This window comes from Neovison vison, chromosome 13, assembly GCF_020171115.1.
Source record: "Neovison vison isolate M4711 chromosome 13, ASM_NN_V1, whole genome shotgun sequence".
In the NCBI taxonomy this organism is placed as follows: Eukaryota; Metazoa; Chordata; class Mammalia; order Carnivora; family Mustelidae; genus Neogale; species Neogale vison.
The window spans coordinates 67,392,579-67,417,014 of record NC_058103.1 but is presented as its reverse complement, the minus strand read 5'-3'; the positions used below and the strand labels follow the sequence as shown (position 1 = coordinate 67,417,014).

General features: G+C 35.9%; 1 protein-coding gene across 2 annotated transcripts in view; it reads right to left on the bottom strand.

Moving 5' to 3' along the window:
• PRKD1 (protein kinase D1) overlaps window positions 1-24,436 on the bottom strand; it is a 333,946-nt gene that overhangs the window by 71,240 nt on the left and 238,270 nt on the right. For both annotated transcript variants that reach the window (XM_044231954.1, XM_044231955.1), the window contains exons 3-4: window positions 9,632-9,763; window positions 8,468-8,628 (exon numbers count right to left, since the gene is read on the bottom strand). In XM_044231954.1, the coding sequence (XP_044087889.1) occupies window positions 8,468-8,628; window positions 9,632-9,763 (293 nt within the window). The remainder of the gene's footprint in view (window positions 1-8,467; window positions 8,629-9,631; window positions 9,764-24,436) is intronic.

Here is a 24,436-nt window from a genome sequence, read left to right as displayed (position 1 = left end):
TTACATAGCTGTTATCTGCCTGCTGGCGAGAATAACCTGATGAATAATCGGTATTAGTCAGTGGCTTACAAACCTGGAAAGTCCAACAGTGGGTTAAAGTTTTAATGAGAGAAATATGCCTACAGTGCATTCTTTGCTCATCTTAAAAGTCTTTGCTGCCTATCACTGTTTTCTATCTGATTTCATTCAAGGTTGAAGTACAATTCAAAAAAAGAAATTTGGTTAAGTAGACTTACATATCCTGTATTTACACTGAATATGTCGTTTTCATCCCAAATCAAAACCAAAATACAGCTGACTCTTTTTTTTAACAAAAAGGCATGGCCATTGTTTTCTGGACCCTGATATCCTATTCAACAATCAGAGACATTGGGAAGTAGTGGACATTTATATTGAGGTTCAGCTAAGATTGACTGTTACCCAGTAATATCTGCTATATTTCTAGATTGACAGGAAGCAAGTGCAGAACTCAGGGTTAATAACTGCTCGTTTGAACAGATCCAAACAGACTACTGGGGATGTTAGGGAAGAAGAGCTTCCTCTGCCTTATGGTCCTTCTAGCTGGACTTAGAGGCGAATTGACATGAAGAGATTAACAGGAGAAAATCAAATTTAATAGGAATACATATGGAAAATCCACACAGACTTGAAATTTCAAAAACAGTGAGGAAACATGAAGCTCGTATGAGTTAATGAAGGGGGTAGAGTCTGAGGATATGTAAAGGGAAGAAGGTCTTTGGGAAGAAGGTTTTAACAAGAAGGTGAAGGGAGATGACTGGAAAAATAAAGCTGCCCTATTATGCAGATAAGTTCCTTAGGTAAAGGGGAGTCTCTATTAATAGCTCTCTTCCTGTTACAGGCTCTCTTTTCCAATGTAAATTTAGGCAGTTGTGGGGGAGGCCTAGAACTTTTCCTGCATCTGCTGGGTTTTGATTGCTTTTAACTCAAAATAATCTTTATGCCAAAGTGGCCCATCTTGGGACAGCCTGCCCTGTGTCCCTACAAGATAAAATTATAACCCTGTTTTTGTGTACTTTTATGGAACATTTTCCTATGACAAAGCTTTCTTTTTGGGAGAAAATCAATTTTCTTAATTTCCAAAATAAGGTATTATCCTTATGCTCCTCAACATATCTGATATGTAAAGTTCATGATTTTCTTCTCATTTGTAAGTTCTGAATACCTTAACTCAGGGCTCTCATCAGCATTCAGTTTTGGCTGAATGCTATTCATCTCATGATATTTGAAGATGATCTATGCAACATATGTTCATTTATTCCTCTAAATTACTGTTTCTCAAGGTGCATTCTGCCCCCAAATAGGATATCCCTAGGTTTTATGAGAAAAAGGGATTCCATACTTGAGTTAATTTAGGAACACTGATTTCATTATTCCAAGATTTCTGAGACCCATAATTGTTCTTAATAAATATTACAATGTCCAATACATGAATGAACTGAGAAGGATTTCCCAGTATTGTCTGATCAGGATTTTTTTTTTTTTTTTTTTTGCAGAGTATTTGATAGGACCATTACTTTAAAGAAAAAGTTGGGGGAGAACACACAGCTCTTTCTACTTTGCTATCAAGGTAGAATCACCAGAAACACATGATGATAAAGATAAAAGATAAAGAGAGCTGCCTATTTCTTTAGTAGTTGGCTGTAATATTATATATAGAACTAAATAATGGAGAAATATTCCATGTTCATGGATAGGAAAATTTAATATTGTAAAGATGTCAGTTCATCTCAACTTGATCTAAAGATTTGATGCAATCCCAATCAAAATCCTAGCAAGTTATTTTATGGACATCAACAAAATAATTCTAAACTTTAGGAGGAAAGGAAAAACATCCAGAATAGCCAACATAATATTAAAGGAGAAGAACATTATTGGAGGACTGAGACTGATGTTACTTGACTTCAAGTCTTTCTATAAAACTAGAATTATCAAGACAGTGTGGTACTGGTAAAAGAAGAGACAAATAAGATCAATGGATCAGATTAATGAGCCCCAAAATAGTCCTTTATAAATAGAGTCACCTGATCTTGGACAAAAAAAAGGCAATACAATGTACAAAAATAGTTTCTTCAACAAATGCTGCTCAAACAACCAAACTCCACATGCAAAAAAAATAAAAAATAAATAATAATGGTAATAAAAACTCTAGACACATACCTTACACACTTCAGAAAAATTTAACTTTAATCATAGATCATAGACTTTAATGTAAAACACAATACTATAACATTCTTAGAAGAAAACATAGGATAAAACCTACATGACTTTGGATATGGTTGTACCTTTTGAGATATAACACCGAAGGTACAATTAATGAAAGAAACAAATGATAAGTTGCACCTCATTAAAATTAAAAACTTCTGCTCTGCAAAAGACATTGTCAAGAGAAGTAAAAGACAAGTCACAGACTGGGAGGAGAACATATTTGCAAAATGTGTGTGAAAGACACATCTAATAAAAGATCATTACCTAAAATATACAAAAAACTCTTAAAACTCAACAATAAGAAAAACAACTTAATTTTAAAAATGGGCTAAAAACCTTAACAGACATCTCACCAAAAAAGATATAAGCAGGGGTACCTGTCTGGCTCAGTCAGTAGAGCATGAGACTCTTGATTGCGGGGTTGTAAGTTCGAGACCCATGCTGGGCATTGAGATTACTTAAAAATCTTCAAACAACAAAAAAAGAAGACACAAGCAGATAGCAAATAAGCATTATGAAAAGAAGCTCCACATCATATGTTATCAAGAAAATGAAAATTTAAACAATGAAATACAATCATACACCTATCAGAATGGCCAAAATCCAGAACAGTGACAATACCTAATGCTAATAAGGATGTGGACTAACAGGAACCCTCATCCCTTGCTGGTAGGAATGCAAAATGATACAGTCACTCTGGAACACTGTTTGATGGTTTCTTATAAAACTTCACATACTCTTATGATCTATTAATCAAGCTTTTTGATGCTTACTCAAAAGAGTTAAAACTTATGTCAACACAGAAACCTATACATGGATGTTTATAGTAGCCTTATTCATAATTGCTGAAATGTAGAAGCTACCAATATGTTCTGTGTTCAGTGCATGGATAAATAAACCATGGATATCTAGACAATGGAATATTATACCATGCTAAAAGGGAAGAGTTCTCAGGCTAAGAAAAGACATGGAGGAAACTTTAATGCATATTACTAAGTAAAAGAACCCAATATGGAAAGGATACACACTATATGATTCCAACTATATGACTTTCTGGAAAAGGCTGAACTATGGAGAAAATAAAAGGAACACTGGCTAGCAGAAATCAGGTGAACATGAAGAGGGAAGAACATGTGGAACACAGAGGACTTTCAGGACAGTGAAAGTACTTTATATAATATCATAATGATGAACAGACAATCACACATTTGCCCAAACTCAAAGAATGGACAGCAAGGTCGAACACTGAGGTGGAACTTTGGGTGATTATGATGCATTAGAGTAGACTCATCAGTATTAACAAAAGTACCACTCTGACAAGTGATGTTGATAATGGGAGGGGCAATGCATGTGCTTGGGGCAAGTGGTATACGAGAAATCTCTGTATCCTTCTTTCAATTTTGCTGAGAACCTAAAACTGCTCTAAAAATGAAGTCTAAAAAATTAAAAAGCAAGAAACAAAAACGATGCTTGTACATATCTTTCTATAGAAAGACACATATAGAAATATATGTCTATAAACTTTTCTGTTGAATATAAACCTAGGAGTAGAACTATGGAGTCACATGATACACATATGTCCAGCTTTAGAAGATAAAGGCCAACCATTGTCCAAAGCTGTTGAACCAATTTATATCCACACAGTAGTAGTATATGTGAGTTCCAGTTCCTCCGTATCTTCATCAATACTTGCTATTGTAGGGTTTTTTTTTTTTTTTTCAATGTTAGACATTCTGGTGTGGAACTATTTCACTGTTGATTTAACTTTATTTTATATTTTTAAAGATCTTTATCCACTTATTTGAGACAGAGACAGAGAGAGCGATAGACAGCACAGGAGTGGGTAGGAGAGAGAGAAGCAGGCTGTGCAGTGAGTAGGAAGCCTGACATGGGGCTTGATCCCAGGGCCCTGGGACCAGGACCCAAGCTGAAGGCAGATGCTTAGCCAACTGAGCCACCCAAGCGCCCCTTGATTTAACTTTAGACTCCTTATAACTAATGAAGTACATTATTGGCTGTGCTCTTTTATAAAGTGCTGTTCAAGTATTTTTTGCCTGTATCTTTTATCTTATGCCTTATCTTTATCTTATCTTTATCTTATCTATATCTTATCTTTATCTTATGCCTTATCTTTGAATGGAGTTGTCTATCTTCTAAATTTTTGTAGATGTTCTTTGTATATTCTGAATATGAGTCTTTTATAAGACAGATAACTTGAAAAGATCTTTTCCCATTCAGTGACTTACTTTCCACTCATTGGTATTTTTTGCTGAAAACAGTTTCTTAATTTTAATGATCTCCAATTTTTCACTCTTTTCCCTTTGATAACAGTGAGTTGAATCTTATTTTAAAAAGCTTTCCAACCCCAATTTCTTGTAGCTATTCTTCTATGTTATCTCCTTGAAGCTCCCAATCTACCTGGAATTAATCTTGTATATGGTGTAAGGTAGGGTCAAGATTCAAATATTCCATATAGATAACCAATTGGTCCCAGAAATATGTGTTGAAAAGACCATCTTTACTCACAGCAGTGATATCCTTGTCAGAAATCAGTTGGCTAATACATACATACAGGTAGTTTCTAAACTCTCTTTATTCTATTTGATTGGTTTATTGTTCTGTTCTTGTATAATACCACCTTGTTTTTTTAATACTTAAGCCTTGTGCTTAAGACAATCTATATTGTCTTCACTGTGACTTTATAATATGGAAATTCTCCAGCATGTTTCTACCTCAAGGGTTCTCAGCCTCAGTACAACCGACATTTGGGGCCAGATAGTTGTTTGTTATGGGGGCATGTTGGGTGTATTGACCTCTCTGTGACTTCCTTCCTTCTGAGACATTGGTACCTCAAATCCTGATTGCTTTGGTAGCTCTTGGGTACCTCCAAGTATTATTTTGTTCTCTTTTCTTCTGTTATGTTTTATTCAGCTTTTATAATTGTCCCTTGTAGGACACTGATGAGATATAAATAAACTTCTTCATAGTTCTGAAAAAGATCAACTTTTTGTCTAAGACTAAGTCTTGTAAAACATGGTTTCAATTGGTTTTGACTTTTCCCAAATACCACAAGAACATTTGTAAACTAAAACAAAAAGAGGAAAAAAAAAATGAATAAAACAGACAGAAATGACAAGATCATCTAACCCTGACTTCTACGATTTTCTTAAAAGCATATAAAATGGTTATCATCTTAATAAGTATACTTATATATAATGATAGAATATATTAATGTATCCTACTTAAGAACCTGTTGAGTTTTTCTCATTTCCTTCTAATACTGGTGATGGTTCACTAAAAGGTATATACCCTGTTGAGTTGTTATGCCATAAACTGACTGCATTTTGGGTCTTCCTAAAAGAGGGGCTGCCTCATGGTTGTTATAATGAATAGTTTACTGCCAAAATTGGTGACAGACAGAGCCTGTCATATGATCTATGTTGTTATGCTTTTTTTTTTTAAATCTTAGCAGTAATATGAAAATCTGAGATTCAATTCATGTGTCAAAAATTAATAAATTAATAGAATTACCAGTGTCTTCATCTGTATGTGAAATGATGATTTTATAGTCAAAATAACCCATCAACAATGGACAGGAAAAATCATTTTCTTATGTTTGAGAGAAAAATCTATACACTTGTCATGGCATAATTGCAACATGGATGAATAATGGAATTAATAAGCAATGCTGCAAAAAAAAAAAAGCAATGCTGCAATGCCATCTTTTTATCTTGGTCATTGTCTTTTTCAGAAATGGAAAAATATCTTTTATTATATCTATTACTAAAAGGTTTTATTATTATTGCCATAATATTACTTTTGATTAGACATTTACTATAAATTTTTAATTGCAATTACTGACCTTTCATGTCTTGCCCAGGGATAAAGAGGGACATAATCAGTGTACTCCAAAATGCCTGGGTAGGCCAGGGTGGTTTTGTCCCTACATAAAGTAGGTAAGGCATGACCATGACCCAAGACAACCAGAAAATATGTGCCCTCTCAAAGTGGGCCAGTGTTGGCTTCCTTTCTCAGGTATTGGATAAGAAGAAGAGATAAACAGGTATACCATAAGGGCACAAAGAGCTTTGATACGTGTAAAACATGACTTTTCAAATAGTGTCACAAATATTATTTCGAAAGTCATTTCTCATTTAAAGGCTACCTGTTGGGCATTTTATAGTATGTTATGAAAATTTATGATAATAGTATCTTTCAAAGTATTTTATGGCTCCAGTATTTTCTCACCTCACAAATTTCTAAGTTGGTCACAATCTTATAAGCCTCTTTGACAGACATGGTTAAAAACGGATTTTAAAAAATACATTAAAAAAACATTTTAAGCATTCTACTATAAGAATTTCCATTCAGCAATAAAGCACTAATGAATTTCAAGATTTCGTGTAAAATATAGCTTGTAATCAAGTAATTCAAATGATGAAATAATTATTTAATTTGGTTAAATAAAGCAATTAAATAATTTGATTTAAAAACCCATGTTAAAGACTATAGTTACGTAACCTAAATTATATTTACATATAAATTATATATATTTATAAATATATACATGCATATAATTTAAATATGTAATTCAATTTATACTTATAAAGTCTAAATTATGTATGTAATGTTCTATATTATTTATATGGCTGTATGTGTATGTATATATATAAATGTGATAGATGTATATGTACATATTATAAAAAGTTAACATAGATCTAAAAGAAGGATCTTTAGCATTAATCATCTAGATTCTAATCTAGTCCAAAAATGAATGACTTTAGAGCTTTAGATTTCTTGTGGGATGTTAGATAAAATTTTAAGAACTTTTCTTGGTAAAACTAAAAATAATATACAATTAATTTACAATTTTGCTTCTTAAACTTACTTTTAAGTATTCTATAAACATTGTCTCAGTGACTGACTTAAAAGTGAGAGTAACTGCTATAACTTGAAAAATCACAACCTATAAAAATTAAAACTAAATCAAGGAATTTCAGAATTGGGAAGCTGACATGAATTATTTGAAAAAGTAAATAGCTTTTGATTTAAGCATCTTCCAATTAGACTATCACTAGTTTCCATTAATGCAACATTACAGGATAATATCACACACATACATTTTGATAGTTACCAAACATAAGATATTCTTCTAGTTAATGGCAGGATTAAGTACTTGCCTTCCCTCAACAGGTTTCCTTCATGAAAGACAGACTGAAAACACAACAAGGTCTCAAAAGAAAGTCTTGGGAAGACAGACTATAACATTTTCCTATTTACCAAAATGGGCATTCATTTGGGCGATATGTCTGGTTTATGCTGTAATAAAATTTAAATGATATAAAGATCACAATAAAACATTTTCCAAACAAGGGACTCATTGATACACCTTTTTTAGAGATGTCTTCAAAATTTATTGCCTCTCTCTACTCCAAGAAGGATGAATTTAACCTTAATGTTGTAATAATTTTTAATGTTTTTCTTTAATTGATTTTTATAATAGCTAGATTATAAAAAGTCTTTGTAATATTCTTTGGGGCGCATGGAGTAAATATGGGAAATTTAATGTTTCACACTGTTAGCTTATGTTCTTATTTTAAATAATTCACATAATTACCACAATTTTTACTTGGTTTTGTATGTTTGGAAAAATCCAATTTAACTGTCTTTAAAAAGAATATTTAAGTGATATCCATAGGATAAGTATTTTTAGAGCTAATGGAAATATTTAACGTATTCAAGTCCAATTTTTCTCTCAGCATTTGTCAATCAGTGTCACTCTGACAATATTCCAAAATGTATGCTAGTGATGCCAAGACGTTAAAGACTTTCCTATTTTCATAAGAGCAAATTTAAAATTTTCTCCCAGAATAAATATTCAGCTACGTCACAAAGTACTCTAATCATCTTCGGAGAAGTACTTCTTTTATCTCTGGTTTCTAAATTCCAACAAACTATGTTTTGCAATAGTCACACATGAATTTGTGCTGCTCTGGCCTGATGACCACGATGAAACTTCACATATCTCTAATTGCAGGAGGCTCACAGATAAAAGCAAACTCAAAGCTGTTGGATATTTGATGAAGCACTGACCAACCTATAGCACAGGCCCTGAAGAAACCTAGTCATTAACACCCTGGCTGTGTCCTCCCTCCCAGGGCCCTGTCTTGATTGACACTGTTATCACATTGGCCCACAGGTTCTTATGTAAAAGTATAAATGGATAAACAGGAGGCTGTACCAGGAGAGGCTCCTCAGGGGCGCTGGTGGAGAGCTCAGCAGACGCTGTACGGACGGTGCTGAGCCCAGTGAGGGAAACGTTGGAGAGCCTTCTCCTCCTCACACCACTGCAATTGTTGGGGATTTTAAATGCACATCTCTTATGGTAATTTAGACCGCATCCTGGAAAGAGAAAGTAAAAAATGATTTTTGTTCAACCATAAATTAAAAGCTCTTCTAGTATTAAATTATGCATTTTTAAAAATAGTACTGTTTCTTGAGGCTATTTGGAAATTCAAATTTTCTCTTGAGCTTTTTCTGATCTCTTTTCACATTTTGTAAATAGGGTGGGTTTTGAATTCTGATTCTATTGGACAAGCTCAGCATCTACTCTAGTTACCATTTTAAAACAAATGTTCTTTGATAGAATGGACTTGGGTTCTGAGGGATCTAGCAATAAAAACCCAGAGGGATCACTTGAGGTGCATTTTTACTGCCACAAGTTTTAATGTGAGTGGATACATAAGGGAAAGTTAATCAGAGTGCATCACACTTTTGAACTACATTGATTTGAATCCTGGGTTTACAATTTTTTGTCCACATGACCTTGCAAACCTCAGTTTTGCTATCTATAGAATAGGTCTAATAACCATGTAGAATTAAGAAAATATGTAGGATAACTTACATGGTAATTTCCACAAGGTAGATAATTAGCAACACACTATTCTTTTCAATATTCCCACTATTCATTGTTTACATGAGAAACAGGGGTACAAGCTCATCTGCCACTCTCCAGCTGAATGACCTTGCATGGTTTGATGAGCCTCCTAAATCTCTGCTCCTTTCAACAAACATTTATTGAATGTCTACTAATCTAAATTCTGACTAAAGATGCAGATATTATTTTTAGTTTGTTGCCAAAATAACACAAAAGAAACATAGCTACAAAATATGGGGGAAACAGTATGAGTGTCAAGTTTCCTGGATCACAGCAACTATGCTGAAGACAGGAAATGTAAAGAAATGAACAGAACAGAATCCATGCACCCCAAAATCACTGGAAGACATTCGAGGGAAAGAAGACATTATTGTAGAGGACACAACATAAGCAGAGGGCAAAATGTAAGCAGATAGCTCATATGTTCCCACATGTGACTTGACTTGACTAGGGAAGGAAAGACCTTACCTTCACATTTAAGGCCTTGTCGCACCAACCCCCACAGCATTTCTCCACAGTGATCACAGAAAGCTGGAGCTCTGTATGAATGAACAAAAAGAGCGTGGGGACGAATCTGAAAGTCTTCAAAGGTGGCAGAAGCTGTAGAAATAGTAAGATCAATAAGTGAAATGGATACTCTGATCTGTAGGTAATTAGCATACAGGATAATTAATATACAAGTATGGATATAACGCTCTGGGCAAAGTCAGGAAAAATAAGATGCAACGGTGCTTGGCGTTAGCCGTGAGATTCCATTCTTCCCACCCACAGCTTTACCATTGATGGCACGGCATAGCCTCTCTGCCCTCTTCCTACAAGTCAAAGTCTCAGGGTACTTTGAGAATAGGTAAAATGGGGAAGAAAGCATGAATCAAAGGACAGTTCAATCAGATTTATAAATACCAGATGTTACTTTAAAATATTTTGCTTTTTCTTCCCCAGAAAGGCAATCAGAAATACTAATGAAAAAAAAAATTTGGTGGATTGAATTCGATAGATAAGAAGATGGGATAGTTGAATATGACCATGAAAACCTACATCAGAAGAGTGGGGCCCCACTGGAAGACAGATGAGAAATCTGAGCATCTTCTTCTTGGGGAGATAGGGTTGTTTGAACTCTTAGGCAATATAAACGACCATTTATTATGACCTAAAAATAACTAAGCAGCTTCTTCAACAATATGTAAGAGGGACTTAAATACACACTCTGGTGAATTCCAATCCACTCCTTAAGAAATACACTTAAGCATCGTGTTGATGATGTGGGGTACTTTTTGTTATTGGATATTGCTACTTATGGTACTCCAGCAAAGTACTAAATTTCATTACTCTTTTAAGTTATATTTTTCCAAATGATATTTTTTATGGTGTTTCAAAAGTAGTTTATGGTTTTTATTGTTGTTCAAGTCAAGAAAGATACAGAGAATTGGAAGTTAAAGACCACCCACCTTCCCAAAATTCTAACGGGCAGGAGGTATATCTTTCTGGATTTATTTGCGTATGTAGATTAATGCTGAGCTTATCCACAACTGTCCAGGGAGAGCTGACAAGGGAGGGAGAAGAGCTGAATGCAGCTTTGCTATTATTCAAGTGACACCTCACTTAATCATCATGAGCGTCAGTTTCCCAGACATAAAAAGAGATCTGGCTGATGGTAACTTCTCCAAGCCCTAGAAGTTCACACTTCCATTAAAGTTAGGACCATGTGCACTTGATTTCATGAGGTTTTATTCAAAGAGAACTTGGGAGGAAAACTTAGGCCTTAAATATATTGTTCTACTCTGCCCCTCTCTCTTCCTTCTGGTTGCTTTCTTGCCTTACTTTTTCAAGATACCTCTGTTAAGCACCTTCAGTGTTGTCGATGGTACAAATGGGGATAAAGATCTAATGACGATAAGACATCTCTACAGAGCCTACACAGCTAGCAAGAAAGATAGGTTAAAAACAAACAATCCCCCTCCCCGATAATAAGTATAAAATGACTCCCAAATTTCAGAGAAACAGTAAAATGTGGCCTACAATACTAAAGAAAACTAAAACTACAACCCATAGATGTTCTGGCTCCCAAATCACTGTCCTTCTCATCATGCCAGCGTTACATTTTGTCTTCCCTATCTCCACCCAAAGAGTTATGTCCAATAGCCCAATGCTATGGGGAATAAATATTCACAGTTTTCCCACTGCTGCCTTGGAGAGCAGGCTACAGGTTAACAAATCACTCACTGAGTGTACTTCGGAAGTGTTTACCTTGTTAACTCAGGTATGAAGGTATCATAGAGTGCATACTGAAAATGTAGGCCATTCACCTCTGCTAGGTAGGTGTCCAAAATTATGAGGACAACTCTGAGGGTATCACGTCCCTCAGGGCAAGTGATAAGAGAACGTTCAGGAAAGTGAATCACTTCCAGTATAAAGAATATTACTGATGGTTCACAGGACATACAACTGGACCATAATAGAAGAGCAAAAAAATTTTAATGGGTTGATTGTTCTTTGAGCCTTGAATAAAAGCACTTTATTCTCAATTAATGTGCTTTATTGTTGAAAATCAGCTTATTAAAATTATGACTTTTACTCAGTTGGAGAGATAATTAAAATAACAAGAATAATTAGGATTTCTTGAGCTCTTAATATATATTGAACATTATGCTAAGAGATTTAAGTATGGGAAGAAGAAGCTGACAAAAAAGCCACCAACAACCACGTACCAACACTGTCTACATGAAGTTTTGACTAGTGTTAATATTCTTTATAAAAAGGATATCAACTGAAATAAGTTTGAGAGATTGCATACTATGTTTCTCACTTCAAGATTCACAATATTATAGTCAATGCCTATCAGTAAAGGAGCATGATTTGGGTACCAATCATCTACTTTTGTGGTTTGGTCAAAACACATCTAATTTGGGGATGGTAAATTCTCTTTAAAACTGAGCTCTCTTACTTACAGATAAAATTTATTTTTAAAATATCAAAGAAAATACTCTGTGCAGATCGTTAACTCCTTCCCTCTTCTTTTCCCCTACCCCTAAAAAAGTTACCCCTTAGGACCAAACAACTATGATGATACTATAATACAATAGTTAATCATTATTGTGGCTTTCAAAATAAGGAACATCAGTATTTGAGAATACGAATACTAAGCTGTGCACTCAGATATTTTTGAATTAATCAGAAAAAATATAAATAATTTACCTGAAGATTTTCAATGACCACATTCCTCCACCCCCCCAACCCCATTTATGTGAGGTAAGTTTATTTTTTTCACTTTTTGAAGGGGATTAACATTCATAAGCAGTTAGCACCCTTGACTTATGTTTAAATGCCATTTTCTAAAGTTCAATTTTAATATTCTCCTGTTAATTTTAGAATAATTAAATACATTTTTAAAATAAAACTACCAAGTGTGGGGAGGTTTTACATCCATTTGAAATCAAAGCACAACATCCATTCATTATGAATTTACCTGTTCTGCACCCTGGGGGAAATCAGCATTAGCTGAGAGTATGCATGCCATCTCGTCTAATCACAAAATTGCACTTCAGAGATAATCACTTAGCACAGGAAAACAAAGTGAATGCTGTAATTCCATTTCACTTAAGTTTTGGAATCAAAATGGACAGATAAGAGTACGAATATTAAAGTGTCTAGAGACTCTAAGAGAGGAACAATGTGCTATCTGTCAGTTTGTCATAATCAATCAACCGACCTAAATTAAAAGCATGTGACAGGGCTACAAACTAAGCACAATGGGCCCCTTATACTGGTATTTGTGTCTCTTTGATTTGCTCTATTCAAAATCTATTGTTATACACCAGTGTGCAGGAGAGGAGAAAATGACATGCTTTCCTTAGTCACTGAGCATTTGAAACAGGTAATTGAGCCAAAAACTCTAAAATAATCAGTAGTTCTTTTAAGATTCATTATGAATTGTTGCACAAAATGGAATAAACTGTTTGGTTAGCGGTACAGAAGAAATGAGCCTTCTGAAGCAAAATAAATAATCTCTGGAGGTCAAAATTATTTGCATAATAAAATAAAATAATGTCAGCTCCTCCAAGATTTTCAGTAATTTTTTTTATTGATAATTTTGGCAATTTGGGAGAACCATTAAGTCTTTTTTTTATAAAGATTTTATTTTATTTATTTGACAGAGAGAGAGAGAGAGAGAGAGACAACTAGAGAGGGAACATAAGCACGGGGAGTGCGAAAGGGAGAAGCTGGCTTCCAGCTGAGCAGGGAGCCCAATGGGATGTGGGGCTTGATCCCAGGGTCCTTGACCTGAGCCCAAGGCAGATGCTTAATGATTGAGCCACCCAGGTCCCCCAGAAACATTAACCCTTCCTGGCATTAACAATTTGGGACAGATATAAGAGAAAAAGTTAACACATTGCAAGTATCATCTCTTTCCATTTTTAACAAACAATCTATGAAGTAGATATTATCATCCCTACTTTACAAAGGAGAAAACTGAGTCTCAGAGAAATTAAGGAGCTGTCCTAGGTGAAATAAGATCTTGATTCAGTCTTCACACCTGAACCATACAAATTCTTTAAGCTGCTCTGGATCAAATTATCATATTTCTCTGACCATTAAAAACACTGGATTATAAACTGCATCTTTATTTTATTAATCACTAGAAAAGATTTTTTTTAACTCGCTATTAGATATAACACACTAACCTTGTATCATGCATCCTTATCTCAGATGCAAAAGATACTGGAAGAAAAGGAGTCCATGTAGTAACCATAGAATGAAATTAATTCCAATTAGGATCAACTATCCTTTTAATATGCTTTCTGCATGGACTCCATTTTTTGAAAGCCTTCTGCTTCCAAACAAATAGGAATTAGTAACAATAACTTGTTTTAAAATTGTCACAAAATCAAAGGTAATAATACATCACTAACTCCATTGGAATTTTGTGTCCACGTGATAACCAGTGTTGCCGGTTATGGCCAAGAGCAAAATATTATGAAGTTTTTTAAAGCTGTTAAGATTTGTTGTAGATAAATTTGCCTTTTCTTAACCTTTTCTTAACCTCCAGAATATTGCAAAGAGCTTCTGGATACCATTCCCACATACTCATCAGTTTTAAGGCTAAGAAACCATTCTGTCCTTTAACATTCCATCATTTATCCAGACACACATAATAGATATACACAAATCATCCTCTGTTCTTTGAGAGCTTCCACTGGTGGAATGATGACTCCTCGCAAATCAGTTTATTGCATTTGTGAGTATCTCAAATTAGTAGAAAGATTTTTTTTTTTTAAATACTGAGACCCAAACACTCCTTTGTAACTTCGATATGGTCCACATCTTTCATAAATTAGCTCACGGAGGCCAAGTGGTCCTAATATCTTCAAGCATGTAGTTGACGGACACTAGTTTATTTTTTTAATTTTTTTTATTTTAAAGATTTTTATTTTATTTATTTGTCATAGAGAAGCGAGAGCAAGCAGGCAGACAGAGTGGCAGGCAGAGGCAGAGGGAGAAGCAGGCTCCCTGCTGAGCAAGGAGCCCGATGTGGGACTCGATCCCAGGACGCTGGGATCATGACCTGAGCCGAAGGCAGCCGCTTAACCAACTGAGCCACCCAGGTGTCCCGACGGACACTAGTTTTATTGACGTATCTACAGCCTACTAACTAATGTCGTACATGTTTGAAATAGAAACATGACAAGGAACCGTATCTGTTGTTGAGGGTTCAAAGTCAAAGTGAGGATGACAGATCCATAAAAATCATAATAGAAAATGCAGAGAAAAAACACAAAAGAAAGGGTGACTAGAACTGCCTGGATCTGTCAGGGAAAGCTTCCTCAAGGACAGAAGCAGAAGAGGACTGAAGGATGAAGTGTATTGTATTGTGAAAAGTAGAGAATGGGACTAAGAGGGAACTTTTTTTTTTTTTTAAGATTTTATTTATTTATTTGACCGAGAGCGAGATCACAAGGAGGCAGAGAAGCAGGCAGAGAGAGAAGGGGAAGCAGGCTACCTGCTGAGCAGAGAGCTGGATGAGGGGCTTGATCCCAGGACCCTGAGATCATGACCTGAGCTGAAGGCAGAAGCTTAACCCACTGAGCTACCCAGGTACCCCAAGAGGGAAACTTTTTTTTTTTTTTTTAAAGATTTTATTTATCTGTTTGACAGAGAGAAACACAGCAAGAGAGGAACACAAACGGGGACAGTGGGAAAAGGAGAAGCACGCTTGCTGGAGAGCGGGGAGCACAATGCGGGCCTTGATCCCAGGACCCTGGGATCTGGACCTTAGCCTAAGGGAGATGCTTAGCGACTGAGCCAGCCAGCTGCCCCAAAAGGGAACATTTTTATATAGTCCGATTTTATTTAATTATAGACAATTTATAGGATTAGCTACATATTTCTTTATATTATGATTACTGTGCACTGTCAGGATGGTTAGCAAAGGGATTCCCAACAGTCCATGAGACAGTTACCTGAAGTTTGACAACAGATCATTTCGATGCTATTGTGGCCCACATATTTGACGGTGCTTATAAAATTAAGTTTGCATATGTCTGTACTACCTCTGCCCCCCATATACACATATCTGGTCATTTCTTTCTGCTTCTTCATTTGTCCCAGTCTCTCTAAGCTATGTTTGTACCAGATTCTCCCTTTGAAGAAATGAGATGGGAATTTCCATTTTTGACTCATATGTGGCCAGAAAAACATTAGTGAGGTGCAATGATGGGAACTTGGGAGGCTATGAATATCCCAGAGATTAAAGCAGCCAAGAGGAAAAATACCATAAAATGTATTTAGATATGTTTGATTAGGCAGTTCAGAAAGTTCTGGGAAAGTATTTTATAAGTCCATGGCCAGAGACCCTTAAAAAAATACAGCTCTAAGAGGAATGGTCTCTCAAGCCAGACTGATAGCACAATACCAAGTTACCCTATTTAGGAAGAAAAAGGGGTGGGAGCTAGAGAAACTGATGTAACCCCCCAGGGAGCTCTCTGACAAGCTCGTACTGAACAAGAAAATGCATCAGCTGCAGAAGGAGTAGCACAGACTTGGGTGAGGGCAAATGGTGGTTCCGGACAGTAAGAGCCACCCTAAGAAGACTAACAGAAAGAAGAAGCCAAAGCTTTGAAAAATTCTGAAACAGAACTAAAGGCCTTGCAGCCGTGTTATATGTGGAAAGGATGACCTGAGATAGCCCTTAACCATGAAAAACAAAACACTTTAAGGCTAGCAAACAAAATAGAAAAAGCTGAATTTTTCAGTTGTAATTCTTTCCCTATTTTTTCTAGGGGAAGACGACTATTTTCAAACAACAAAAAATTAGAAGAACAAACACATTTGAGAAGAAAACAGTGTAGATGAACAAAGATTATCTAAGGGCTTTAAATGAACTATTTTAAGTAGGTCATAATAAATTATACAAGAGGGCTCAAAATTCACTCTTCATCTTAAGAAAACATCTACTGCAATAACCTAACAGAATATTCTAACAAAATTTTATTGGGCTTAATGAAATATTCTGAAGTCCTTCTATAAGAAAAACAGAAAATATTCTGATGCAAATGGAAGAGTTTATAAGGAGAAGAAATTAAGCCCTAGTTAATATCAGAATATTCTATAAAGCTATGATATTTTAAAAATGTCCTGGCTGTGTGTAAGACAAAAGAGAGATAAAAAGGACAGGTGTTGATTGCATAGTAATCCACTCTACGTAGGAATTTAAAATATGATGCAGGAAATACCGTAAATCGGTGCAGCAGGAAAATATTTAACAAATGATTAACAATTAGCTACATGGGGGAAAATATAATTTAGAAACTCATTTCCTATATTATAAGAAACACATTTTATATAATATTTATAAATTACAAATAATTTATAACATATTTATAGCTCATAAAAGTATTTTATATTATTTCCTATATTACAGGAAATAGTCCTATAATAGAGTAATAAGGAAACACAGGAAATATATGTACATATACATACACATATATCTGTGTAATATTATAGTATATGTATTATACCTGATGAATAAGAAGTTCAAATAAAACACCAACATGAAGAAAACAGAAGTGAATGCTCATCACATCTATGTAGAAAGTGACTATAGAAAGTAAGAGGAGCTCATAAATCTTAATAGGGATGGCATAAACTGAATGGGAAAGTTCATGAACATGAACATGTAGCAGGCACTACTGGCTGGCTGACTTGCCAAAGGGTGATAATAATAGTCTCTTTTTAAAGTATAGTTACAATATGTTTATTTATGATAATTATATAAAGCCAGGTCACAGAAAGCTAGTTATGTTAATACTTTCTGGTATTCAGAATATAACTACTAACATACAAAGGAAGCCCCCCATGCATTTTAGACATCAGACGTATAGGTGACAAGGCCTATATTCTGTTATGAAAACTGGGTAAGTCTGCATGTATTCATTCTTGCTCAGGAAGAAATAAATCCTTCTTTTTCTTTTTTTTTTTTTTTCCCTCTGTGTAACCAGAAGCAAGCAGCAAGACAGTAGCAGTGTTGGATGGCAGGGCTACAACCCTGCTCAGGAAGCAGCCTTTGATCTGTTCATGAACCAGCAGAGTCAGAGTTAAGGCCTCAGTGACCCACCCTTTGGTTCCCTCCCAGGCAAATACACTCTCTGGTTGTTGCAGAACATCTGCTTTAGAAGCAGCAAGGCCTCCCGCCTGGAAGTGCTACCAGCATGAAATAGATACAAACGAGAACCCCATGTAACTAAAGGCTAGCTATAGGCAAAGTTACTGTATTCCATCCATCTCCATACTGAGAAGCCTACCAGGAACACTCCCCTCAACATACTTTTTGCTCCAGCTGCTACTGATATATGCTTCCCTGTCTTCTACCCAAACCTTTGTTTTGTTCAGTATGTGGCTACTCCCAGGTAGCTAACTTCACTCATCCCCAAACTCAGGCGATGAGTAACACCTGCTCTGGGAAGCCTTTTGTGATATGACCTCTCCCCCACCCCCAAACCTGATGTAAAACGTCCTTTTCTCTGTTCTCATAAGATCCTGGGCACCCTTGTATTATAAAATGTATCACTCTATACTGCAATCTCCTTCCTTACTCCTTTATCTGTTCACGTCTGACATAACAGATTGCTGGAGATAGAGATCATACCTTCTCTCTCACTTCATATGCACATATTAATGATCAATTAATATGATTCAACTACGGTTGAATAAATAAAGCAATGCCTTCAAAACTCATACGCTTGTCTGCAGATCCCAGGTTCCACATTTTAGGAAGTCCCAACAATCTGTAAATACAGTATTTGAAGTTTAAAAGCGAAGCCTGTCAAAACCATAATTTAGATCACATTTTAAAAAGTGTCTAGCAATGCTTTTCATAGATGTCCTTGCTAGTTCTTTATTACTGTAAAGGTAATACGGTGTTGTAGTGATGAAAGTCATGGACAGAGCATCAGAGCAGACCGGGCTACTAATCTTGGTCATGGCAAATGAGTGGGTAAATCACAGTTTACCTCTCTGAACCTCTGTCTATTAAACTGAACCTGTCTATTAAACTGGCTTAGTAAAGCTCACCTGACTGAGTCATGAGGAAGTCACAAAGAAACCAGCCCAGTTCCAGTGGTGGTTATCACAAAAATGTCTTAGCATAATTTAGATTAACAGTATGGTGGCTTTGTGATCTGGAAGACATGGGTTTGAATCCCAGTTATTATTAATATTATTTATAATATTACGGTCACCATCAATATTAATAGAAGGCAATACTGCTTTTAAATCTATTACCAATCCATAGCACTTAAAAAATCCAAGGGGTTTAAAAACTATTACTCTTTGTTCCCTCTATTACCTCATAAAGAATAAGTTTCCACTCCAGAGGAAATTGCTTTTCTATCTACTGTTCTGGTTAACACTAATTAAATGGAGCTAAGCCCACAGGACAGTGTCTAGTTCCTTCTCTAAAATGAATCAATTAACAGTTAGGAATTGCCATGGGGAAAGAAGGGTCACCATATCCTGATGTGACTGAATGACAAATGCCACAGCTGGAAAGAGATTAGAGAGCATCTCAGGTCAAGAAAGAACATAAATGGTTGCCCCATGTGTCCAACGTAGAGGAAAAAGAAAATTAAGTAAAAATGTCATGGAGTCAAATTCTAGCTAATGAGGGCTGGCTCTGCAGGCACCCTGAATGAGGGAAAAAAGGTCAAGTCTATTTCTTCAAAAGCTCCAGCGCATACAGGAAACGTTATACCTTTAAGAGGATAATGACCTCATTTACATGAGGAACAGCCGCGCACAAACCACCCTTTAGACTGCTTACAAATGGCTGGTGGTACACAAGGCGAGGTAGAGTACTCTCTGAAATTCTCTGATAGACCGTGGGGTTTCCGGCAACAATTGGCATCACTGTTGACAAGGACAGTTGCACAAAGAGATACCAAACTGAGGTCCTAGATGCTTGCTTAGAGTTGAAGTTTCACTGTATCTTTCATAAAAACAGATGCTTACTTTGGACTCATAAACAACGGAACCCTTAAGAGCTGTGAAACCTGCTGGGTATTCCCACTGCAGAAGAAGCAAGAATTCAGTGCAGGCTGAACTGAATCCAGGGCTTGCTGCAGGCAGGAACAGTTCTTGCTACTGCTGAGGGGACCCAGAGCAGGAGACATGCTTTTAAGAACTAGGCTGACTCATTCATTGTTCTACTCTGGCTCACCAGAATAAGAGCTTGATCCATTGAATATCTAAGGTGATGCTTTTTAGTCAGGTGCACTGAGGTACAACTTACATTAAGTAAAATCCATGCTTTTTTGTGTACGGTTTTGATAAATAAATCATTATATAACTAACACCATAATGGGCCAATTTTATCAACTCCTCTCAAATTCTCCCACGCCACTGTGTAGACAATCCCCTCCTCTCCCCTCAACCCCCTCCCCTGGCAACCCCTGATTTATTTTCTGTCCCTTTTTCAAAATGTCACATACATGTAGCCTTTTGAGTACAGCTCTGTCAACATAATGTGTTTCAAATTCATGCATGTTGTATGTGAATCTGTAGTTCGCTCTTGTGTATGGCTGAGTTGTAGTCCACTGGTTGATTTGAAACAGCCTGCTTACCAACTCCCCAGGGGGATGCTTCTCATAGACCATCAGTTTATCCATCTAGCAGGGTATTAGGGCATACAGTCATCCTGAGATTGAGGCTGGTAGGGTTGTTAGGATCCAGGGCCCAGGTTCCAGTGGGACGGCAGAGGCAGAAAGGAATGTTTGTGATCAGTCCAAGACATCCAAACACAGACTTTACTGTTGAAACAATTTTTTTTTCTTTTTTTTACAACACTGGACAGCAAATGACTTTGGGAGGGGATGAGGTGGCTACACTGCTGTTTCCACCTACCACTTGTAAGCTGCAGGATCGCTCTGTACCTCATTTCCCTCATCTTTTGAAACAGGTATTAATTATAAACCCAAATAACAGTTTCACAACCATTTTAATGAGAAAACATTTAAAAATAACAGTATTATCTTTGGCACTACACTGGGGTAGTACACAAAATATGGTGAAACATAGTAGACATGGAGATTTATAATAATCTTATGGTTTTTTGTCATTAGCAAAAAATAAATCCAAAATAGATCATAGACATAAAACCTAAACCGTAAAACTTCTAGAAGACAACCTTAGAGAAAATGTTTACGACCCTGGGCTAAGCAAAGATTTCTTAGATACAACCAACACTTTCATTAATTTTTAAAAATTGGTAGACTTTATCAAAATTAAAAACTTCTGATCTTCAAAAGATCTCTTAAGAAAATAAAAAATAGGTTTGAAAGACAGTTGATCAAAGAATCTAAGGTAGATGGTAAATAAGCACATGTAACCTAGTTCACTGGGGGTACATTGTAGGTTCCGTGGGCTTTGGTACATTAGTTTGGAACTATTATCTCTATTTATGATACTCTTTCTGGTGTAAAATTATTCTTTTTTTTTTTTTTTTGAAGATTTTATTTATTTATTTGACAGACAGAGATCACAAGTAGGCAGAGAGGCAGGCAGAGAGAGAGAGAAGAGGAAGCAGGCTCCCTGAGGAACAGACAGCCCTATGTGGGGCTTGATCCCCGGACCCTGGGATCATGACCTGAGCTGAAAGCAGAGGCTTTAACCCACTGAGCCACCCAGGTGTCCTGGTGTAAAATTATTCTTGTTCTAAATATTTAATTTACAAATTAACATGTTTGGGGACATAACCCATATACAGGTCTGTCTATACTTATTATAGGATCTTATATCACATTCCACCTTTATAATTGAAATTACAAACTTTGGTCCTATTTAAGAAAATATTTTGGGAGATCATCATTACCAATTTTTAGAAAACACCACGAGTACTTGCAGATTATGATTTTTAATCTAAATTAACTATGTTTGGACAAGCTTTAATTAATTTTGTGCAGCAACATTCACGTTTTGAATATCAAAATGCTCTGCATGTGTATGGTAAGTGAAATACTATTGCAACTGTTCATTTCCTCATTCAATATGCATTTTATTCTCATACAGAATAGTCATATCTGAAATTTAGCATTTAATTCCACTTTCCTGTTTCAAATTGCAAATCCCAATATCATTATTATTTAAAGCAACAAAAGGTTTATTTTATCAGCATATAAATTCTAAACAAGCTACCTAGTGATTTCAGGACAAAAAAGGATAAATAGCATAGGAAAAAAAACATTTAAAAGAAGAAAGATGTAAATTTTTTATGTAAATTTGATATTTCCTGTTCCAGTTTTAGGTAGTAATGCTCTTCCCATGGGATACACCAAGTACTGAGAGGGAGGGGAACAAAGTAGTTTTCAAATTATATATGTAATCCTTGAAATTCAGATAGTAGCTCCTTTCCTAGTCTACAGTAATATTCTCCTATGGTCAAGTATCATTTCATGTGATGGCAGAGTTCACTGTGCACTGGGCATGTAGATAACACAGAGGCAGAAAGGACTGTGTTATTCAATACAATGTAACGGGTTAGGAAGGCCAGTTGTGGAGCAAGACTGCCTGGTTTGAAACCCGGCTTCACCCCTTATGAGGTGTCTAAGCCTGGCCATGATTCCTGATTCTGTAGGAATTGGTGACCGCATCTGCACAATGAGAGTGATACCAGTAACAGCAATTCAGGTTTTGAATGTGGACAAATTAGGCTGAAACTCATGACACTTTTGAGAGGGGAGTTCTGGAGAATAATTTAGATCATCTTGAATCCAGACCTACATATGGATTTTCCAAATTATCATATCTGCTACAAATTTAGTATCACTTTGCCTGTTCCTTTCCAATATTTCTACTTCATTTCTTTTTTGTTGCATTATTCCATTTTCTAAGGATTTCCTGAACAATGTTGAAATATGCTCTTTAATTCTTAAACTTAATTGGACTGTGCTTTGCATATTCTTGTTAAAAATGATGTGGATTTAACTATTTCTTATTAAAATTCATGAAAGATTATAAAAATTGACTTACTAATAATGTCAAATCAACTTTTTATTCCTAAAGTAACTTGGTTATTTTGTATTATTCTTTTGTATTCTTACAGATTCTATTTTTCTCAATACTTTATTTAGGACTTTTATAGCCAGAAAGAAAAAATATTTCATTAATTGCTTGTAGGTTCTGATTTCAGGTATTCCTGGGTTTTAAGTACAATTTTACTACTAAGTAACTGACTGATTTCTGGCAAATTATGTAATTTTTCTACACTTCTGAAAAAGGCTTCTCACAGTGCCTAGTGAATGGTTAAGTGTTTAAAAACACTTGTCATCCCATTGGTGGACACAGTCTATTCTTTCTTAGTTTCCTTTCTGTCTTAGTCAGCTTGGGCTGCTATAACAAAATATTACAGACTGGAGAGCTTATAAACCAACAGTTCTGGGGGCTGGGAAGTCCAAGATCAAGGCAGTAGCAGATTCAGTGTTTGGTGAATCTGTTTCCTGGTTCACAGATGGAGGTCTTTCCCTGTCACTAATTGTAGATGGCAGAAGGGGAGATAGAGCTCTCTGGGGTACCTTTTTTTTTTTTTTTTTTTTTTAAGATTTTATTTATTTATTTGACAGAGATCACAAGCAGGCAGAGAGGCAGGCAGAGAGAGAGGGAAGCAGGCTCCCTGCTGAGCAGAGAGCCCGATGTAGGGCTTGATCCCAGGACCTGGGATCATGACCTGAGCCGAAGGCAAAGGTTTTAACCCACTGAGCCACCCAGGCACCCCTGGGGTATCTTTTATAAGGATACTAATCCCATTCATGAGAATCTACCCTCATGAACTAATCACCACCTAAGACCAATCACTTCGGAGCAGGGATTTCAATGCGAAGTTCAGGGATGTAAACATTCAATCCGTAGCATTTCCTTTTCCTTCTTCTTCTTCTTCTTCTTCTTCTTCTTTTTTTTTTTTTTTTTAAGATTTTATTTATTTATTTGACAGACAGAGATCACAAGTAGGCAGAGAGGCAGGCAGAGAGAGAGAGTAGGAAGCAGGCTCTCACTGAGCAGAGAGCCTGATGCGGGGCTCGATCCCAGGACCCTGAGATCATGACCTGTGCTGAAGGCAGAGGCTTAACCTCTGAGCCACCCAGGCACCCCCTTCCTTTTCCTTCTTAAACTGTCTTTTCCAGGTTTTAGTATTAAAATTTTGCTGGGTTAGGGTAAGGTATTTGACAAGAGTTTCAACTTTCATGTGTTCTGAAATAGGCTGTACTTAGGTGTTTGATAGAAATTCTACCAAAATTGCCGATACATTTCTCTTTCTTTGAGTGTGCGGGGAGAAAGTTAATACATCTTAAAGAAATTGTAATTTTTTTTTCTATCAGTTAAGTGTGTGTATGTGTGTATGACTGTATATACCAGAGAGTAAAGAGAACATTCCAGTGAATTATTACAACCCAAATCATATGACAGTGAATAAATCTTACAGTTAAAATATATTTCAGTACTCAATTGATTTAATTTTATCTCTAATGAAAATAATGGACTTTAACATAAACGTGCAGTTTTAAATTAATAAACTGTGAATACTTGAATCACAACATGATTAGCATACATTTAACATGATAATCCCTACCTTAAATCATAAAATAGTATTTGAAATGATAAGTAAGCATTAAAATAAACCTTAAAAACAAAGGACAATTTGTACATCAACTTCCAGCTTTGGTAAGTTAAATCTCCAGCCATTATTAAATGCTGCATTCTATCAGAAGGCCATATTGCAGAAGAAAGTGT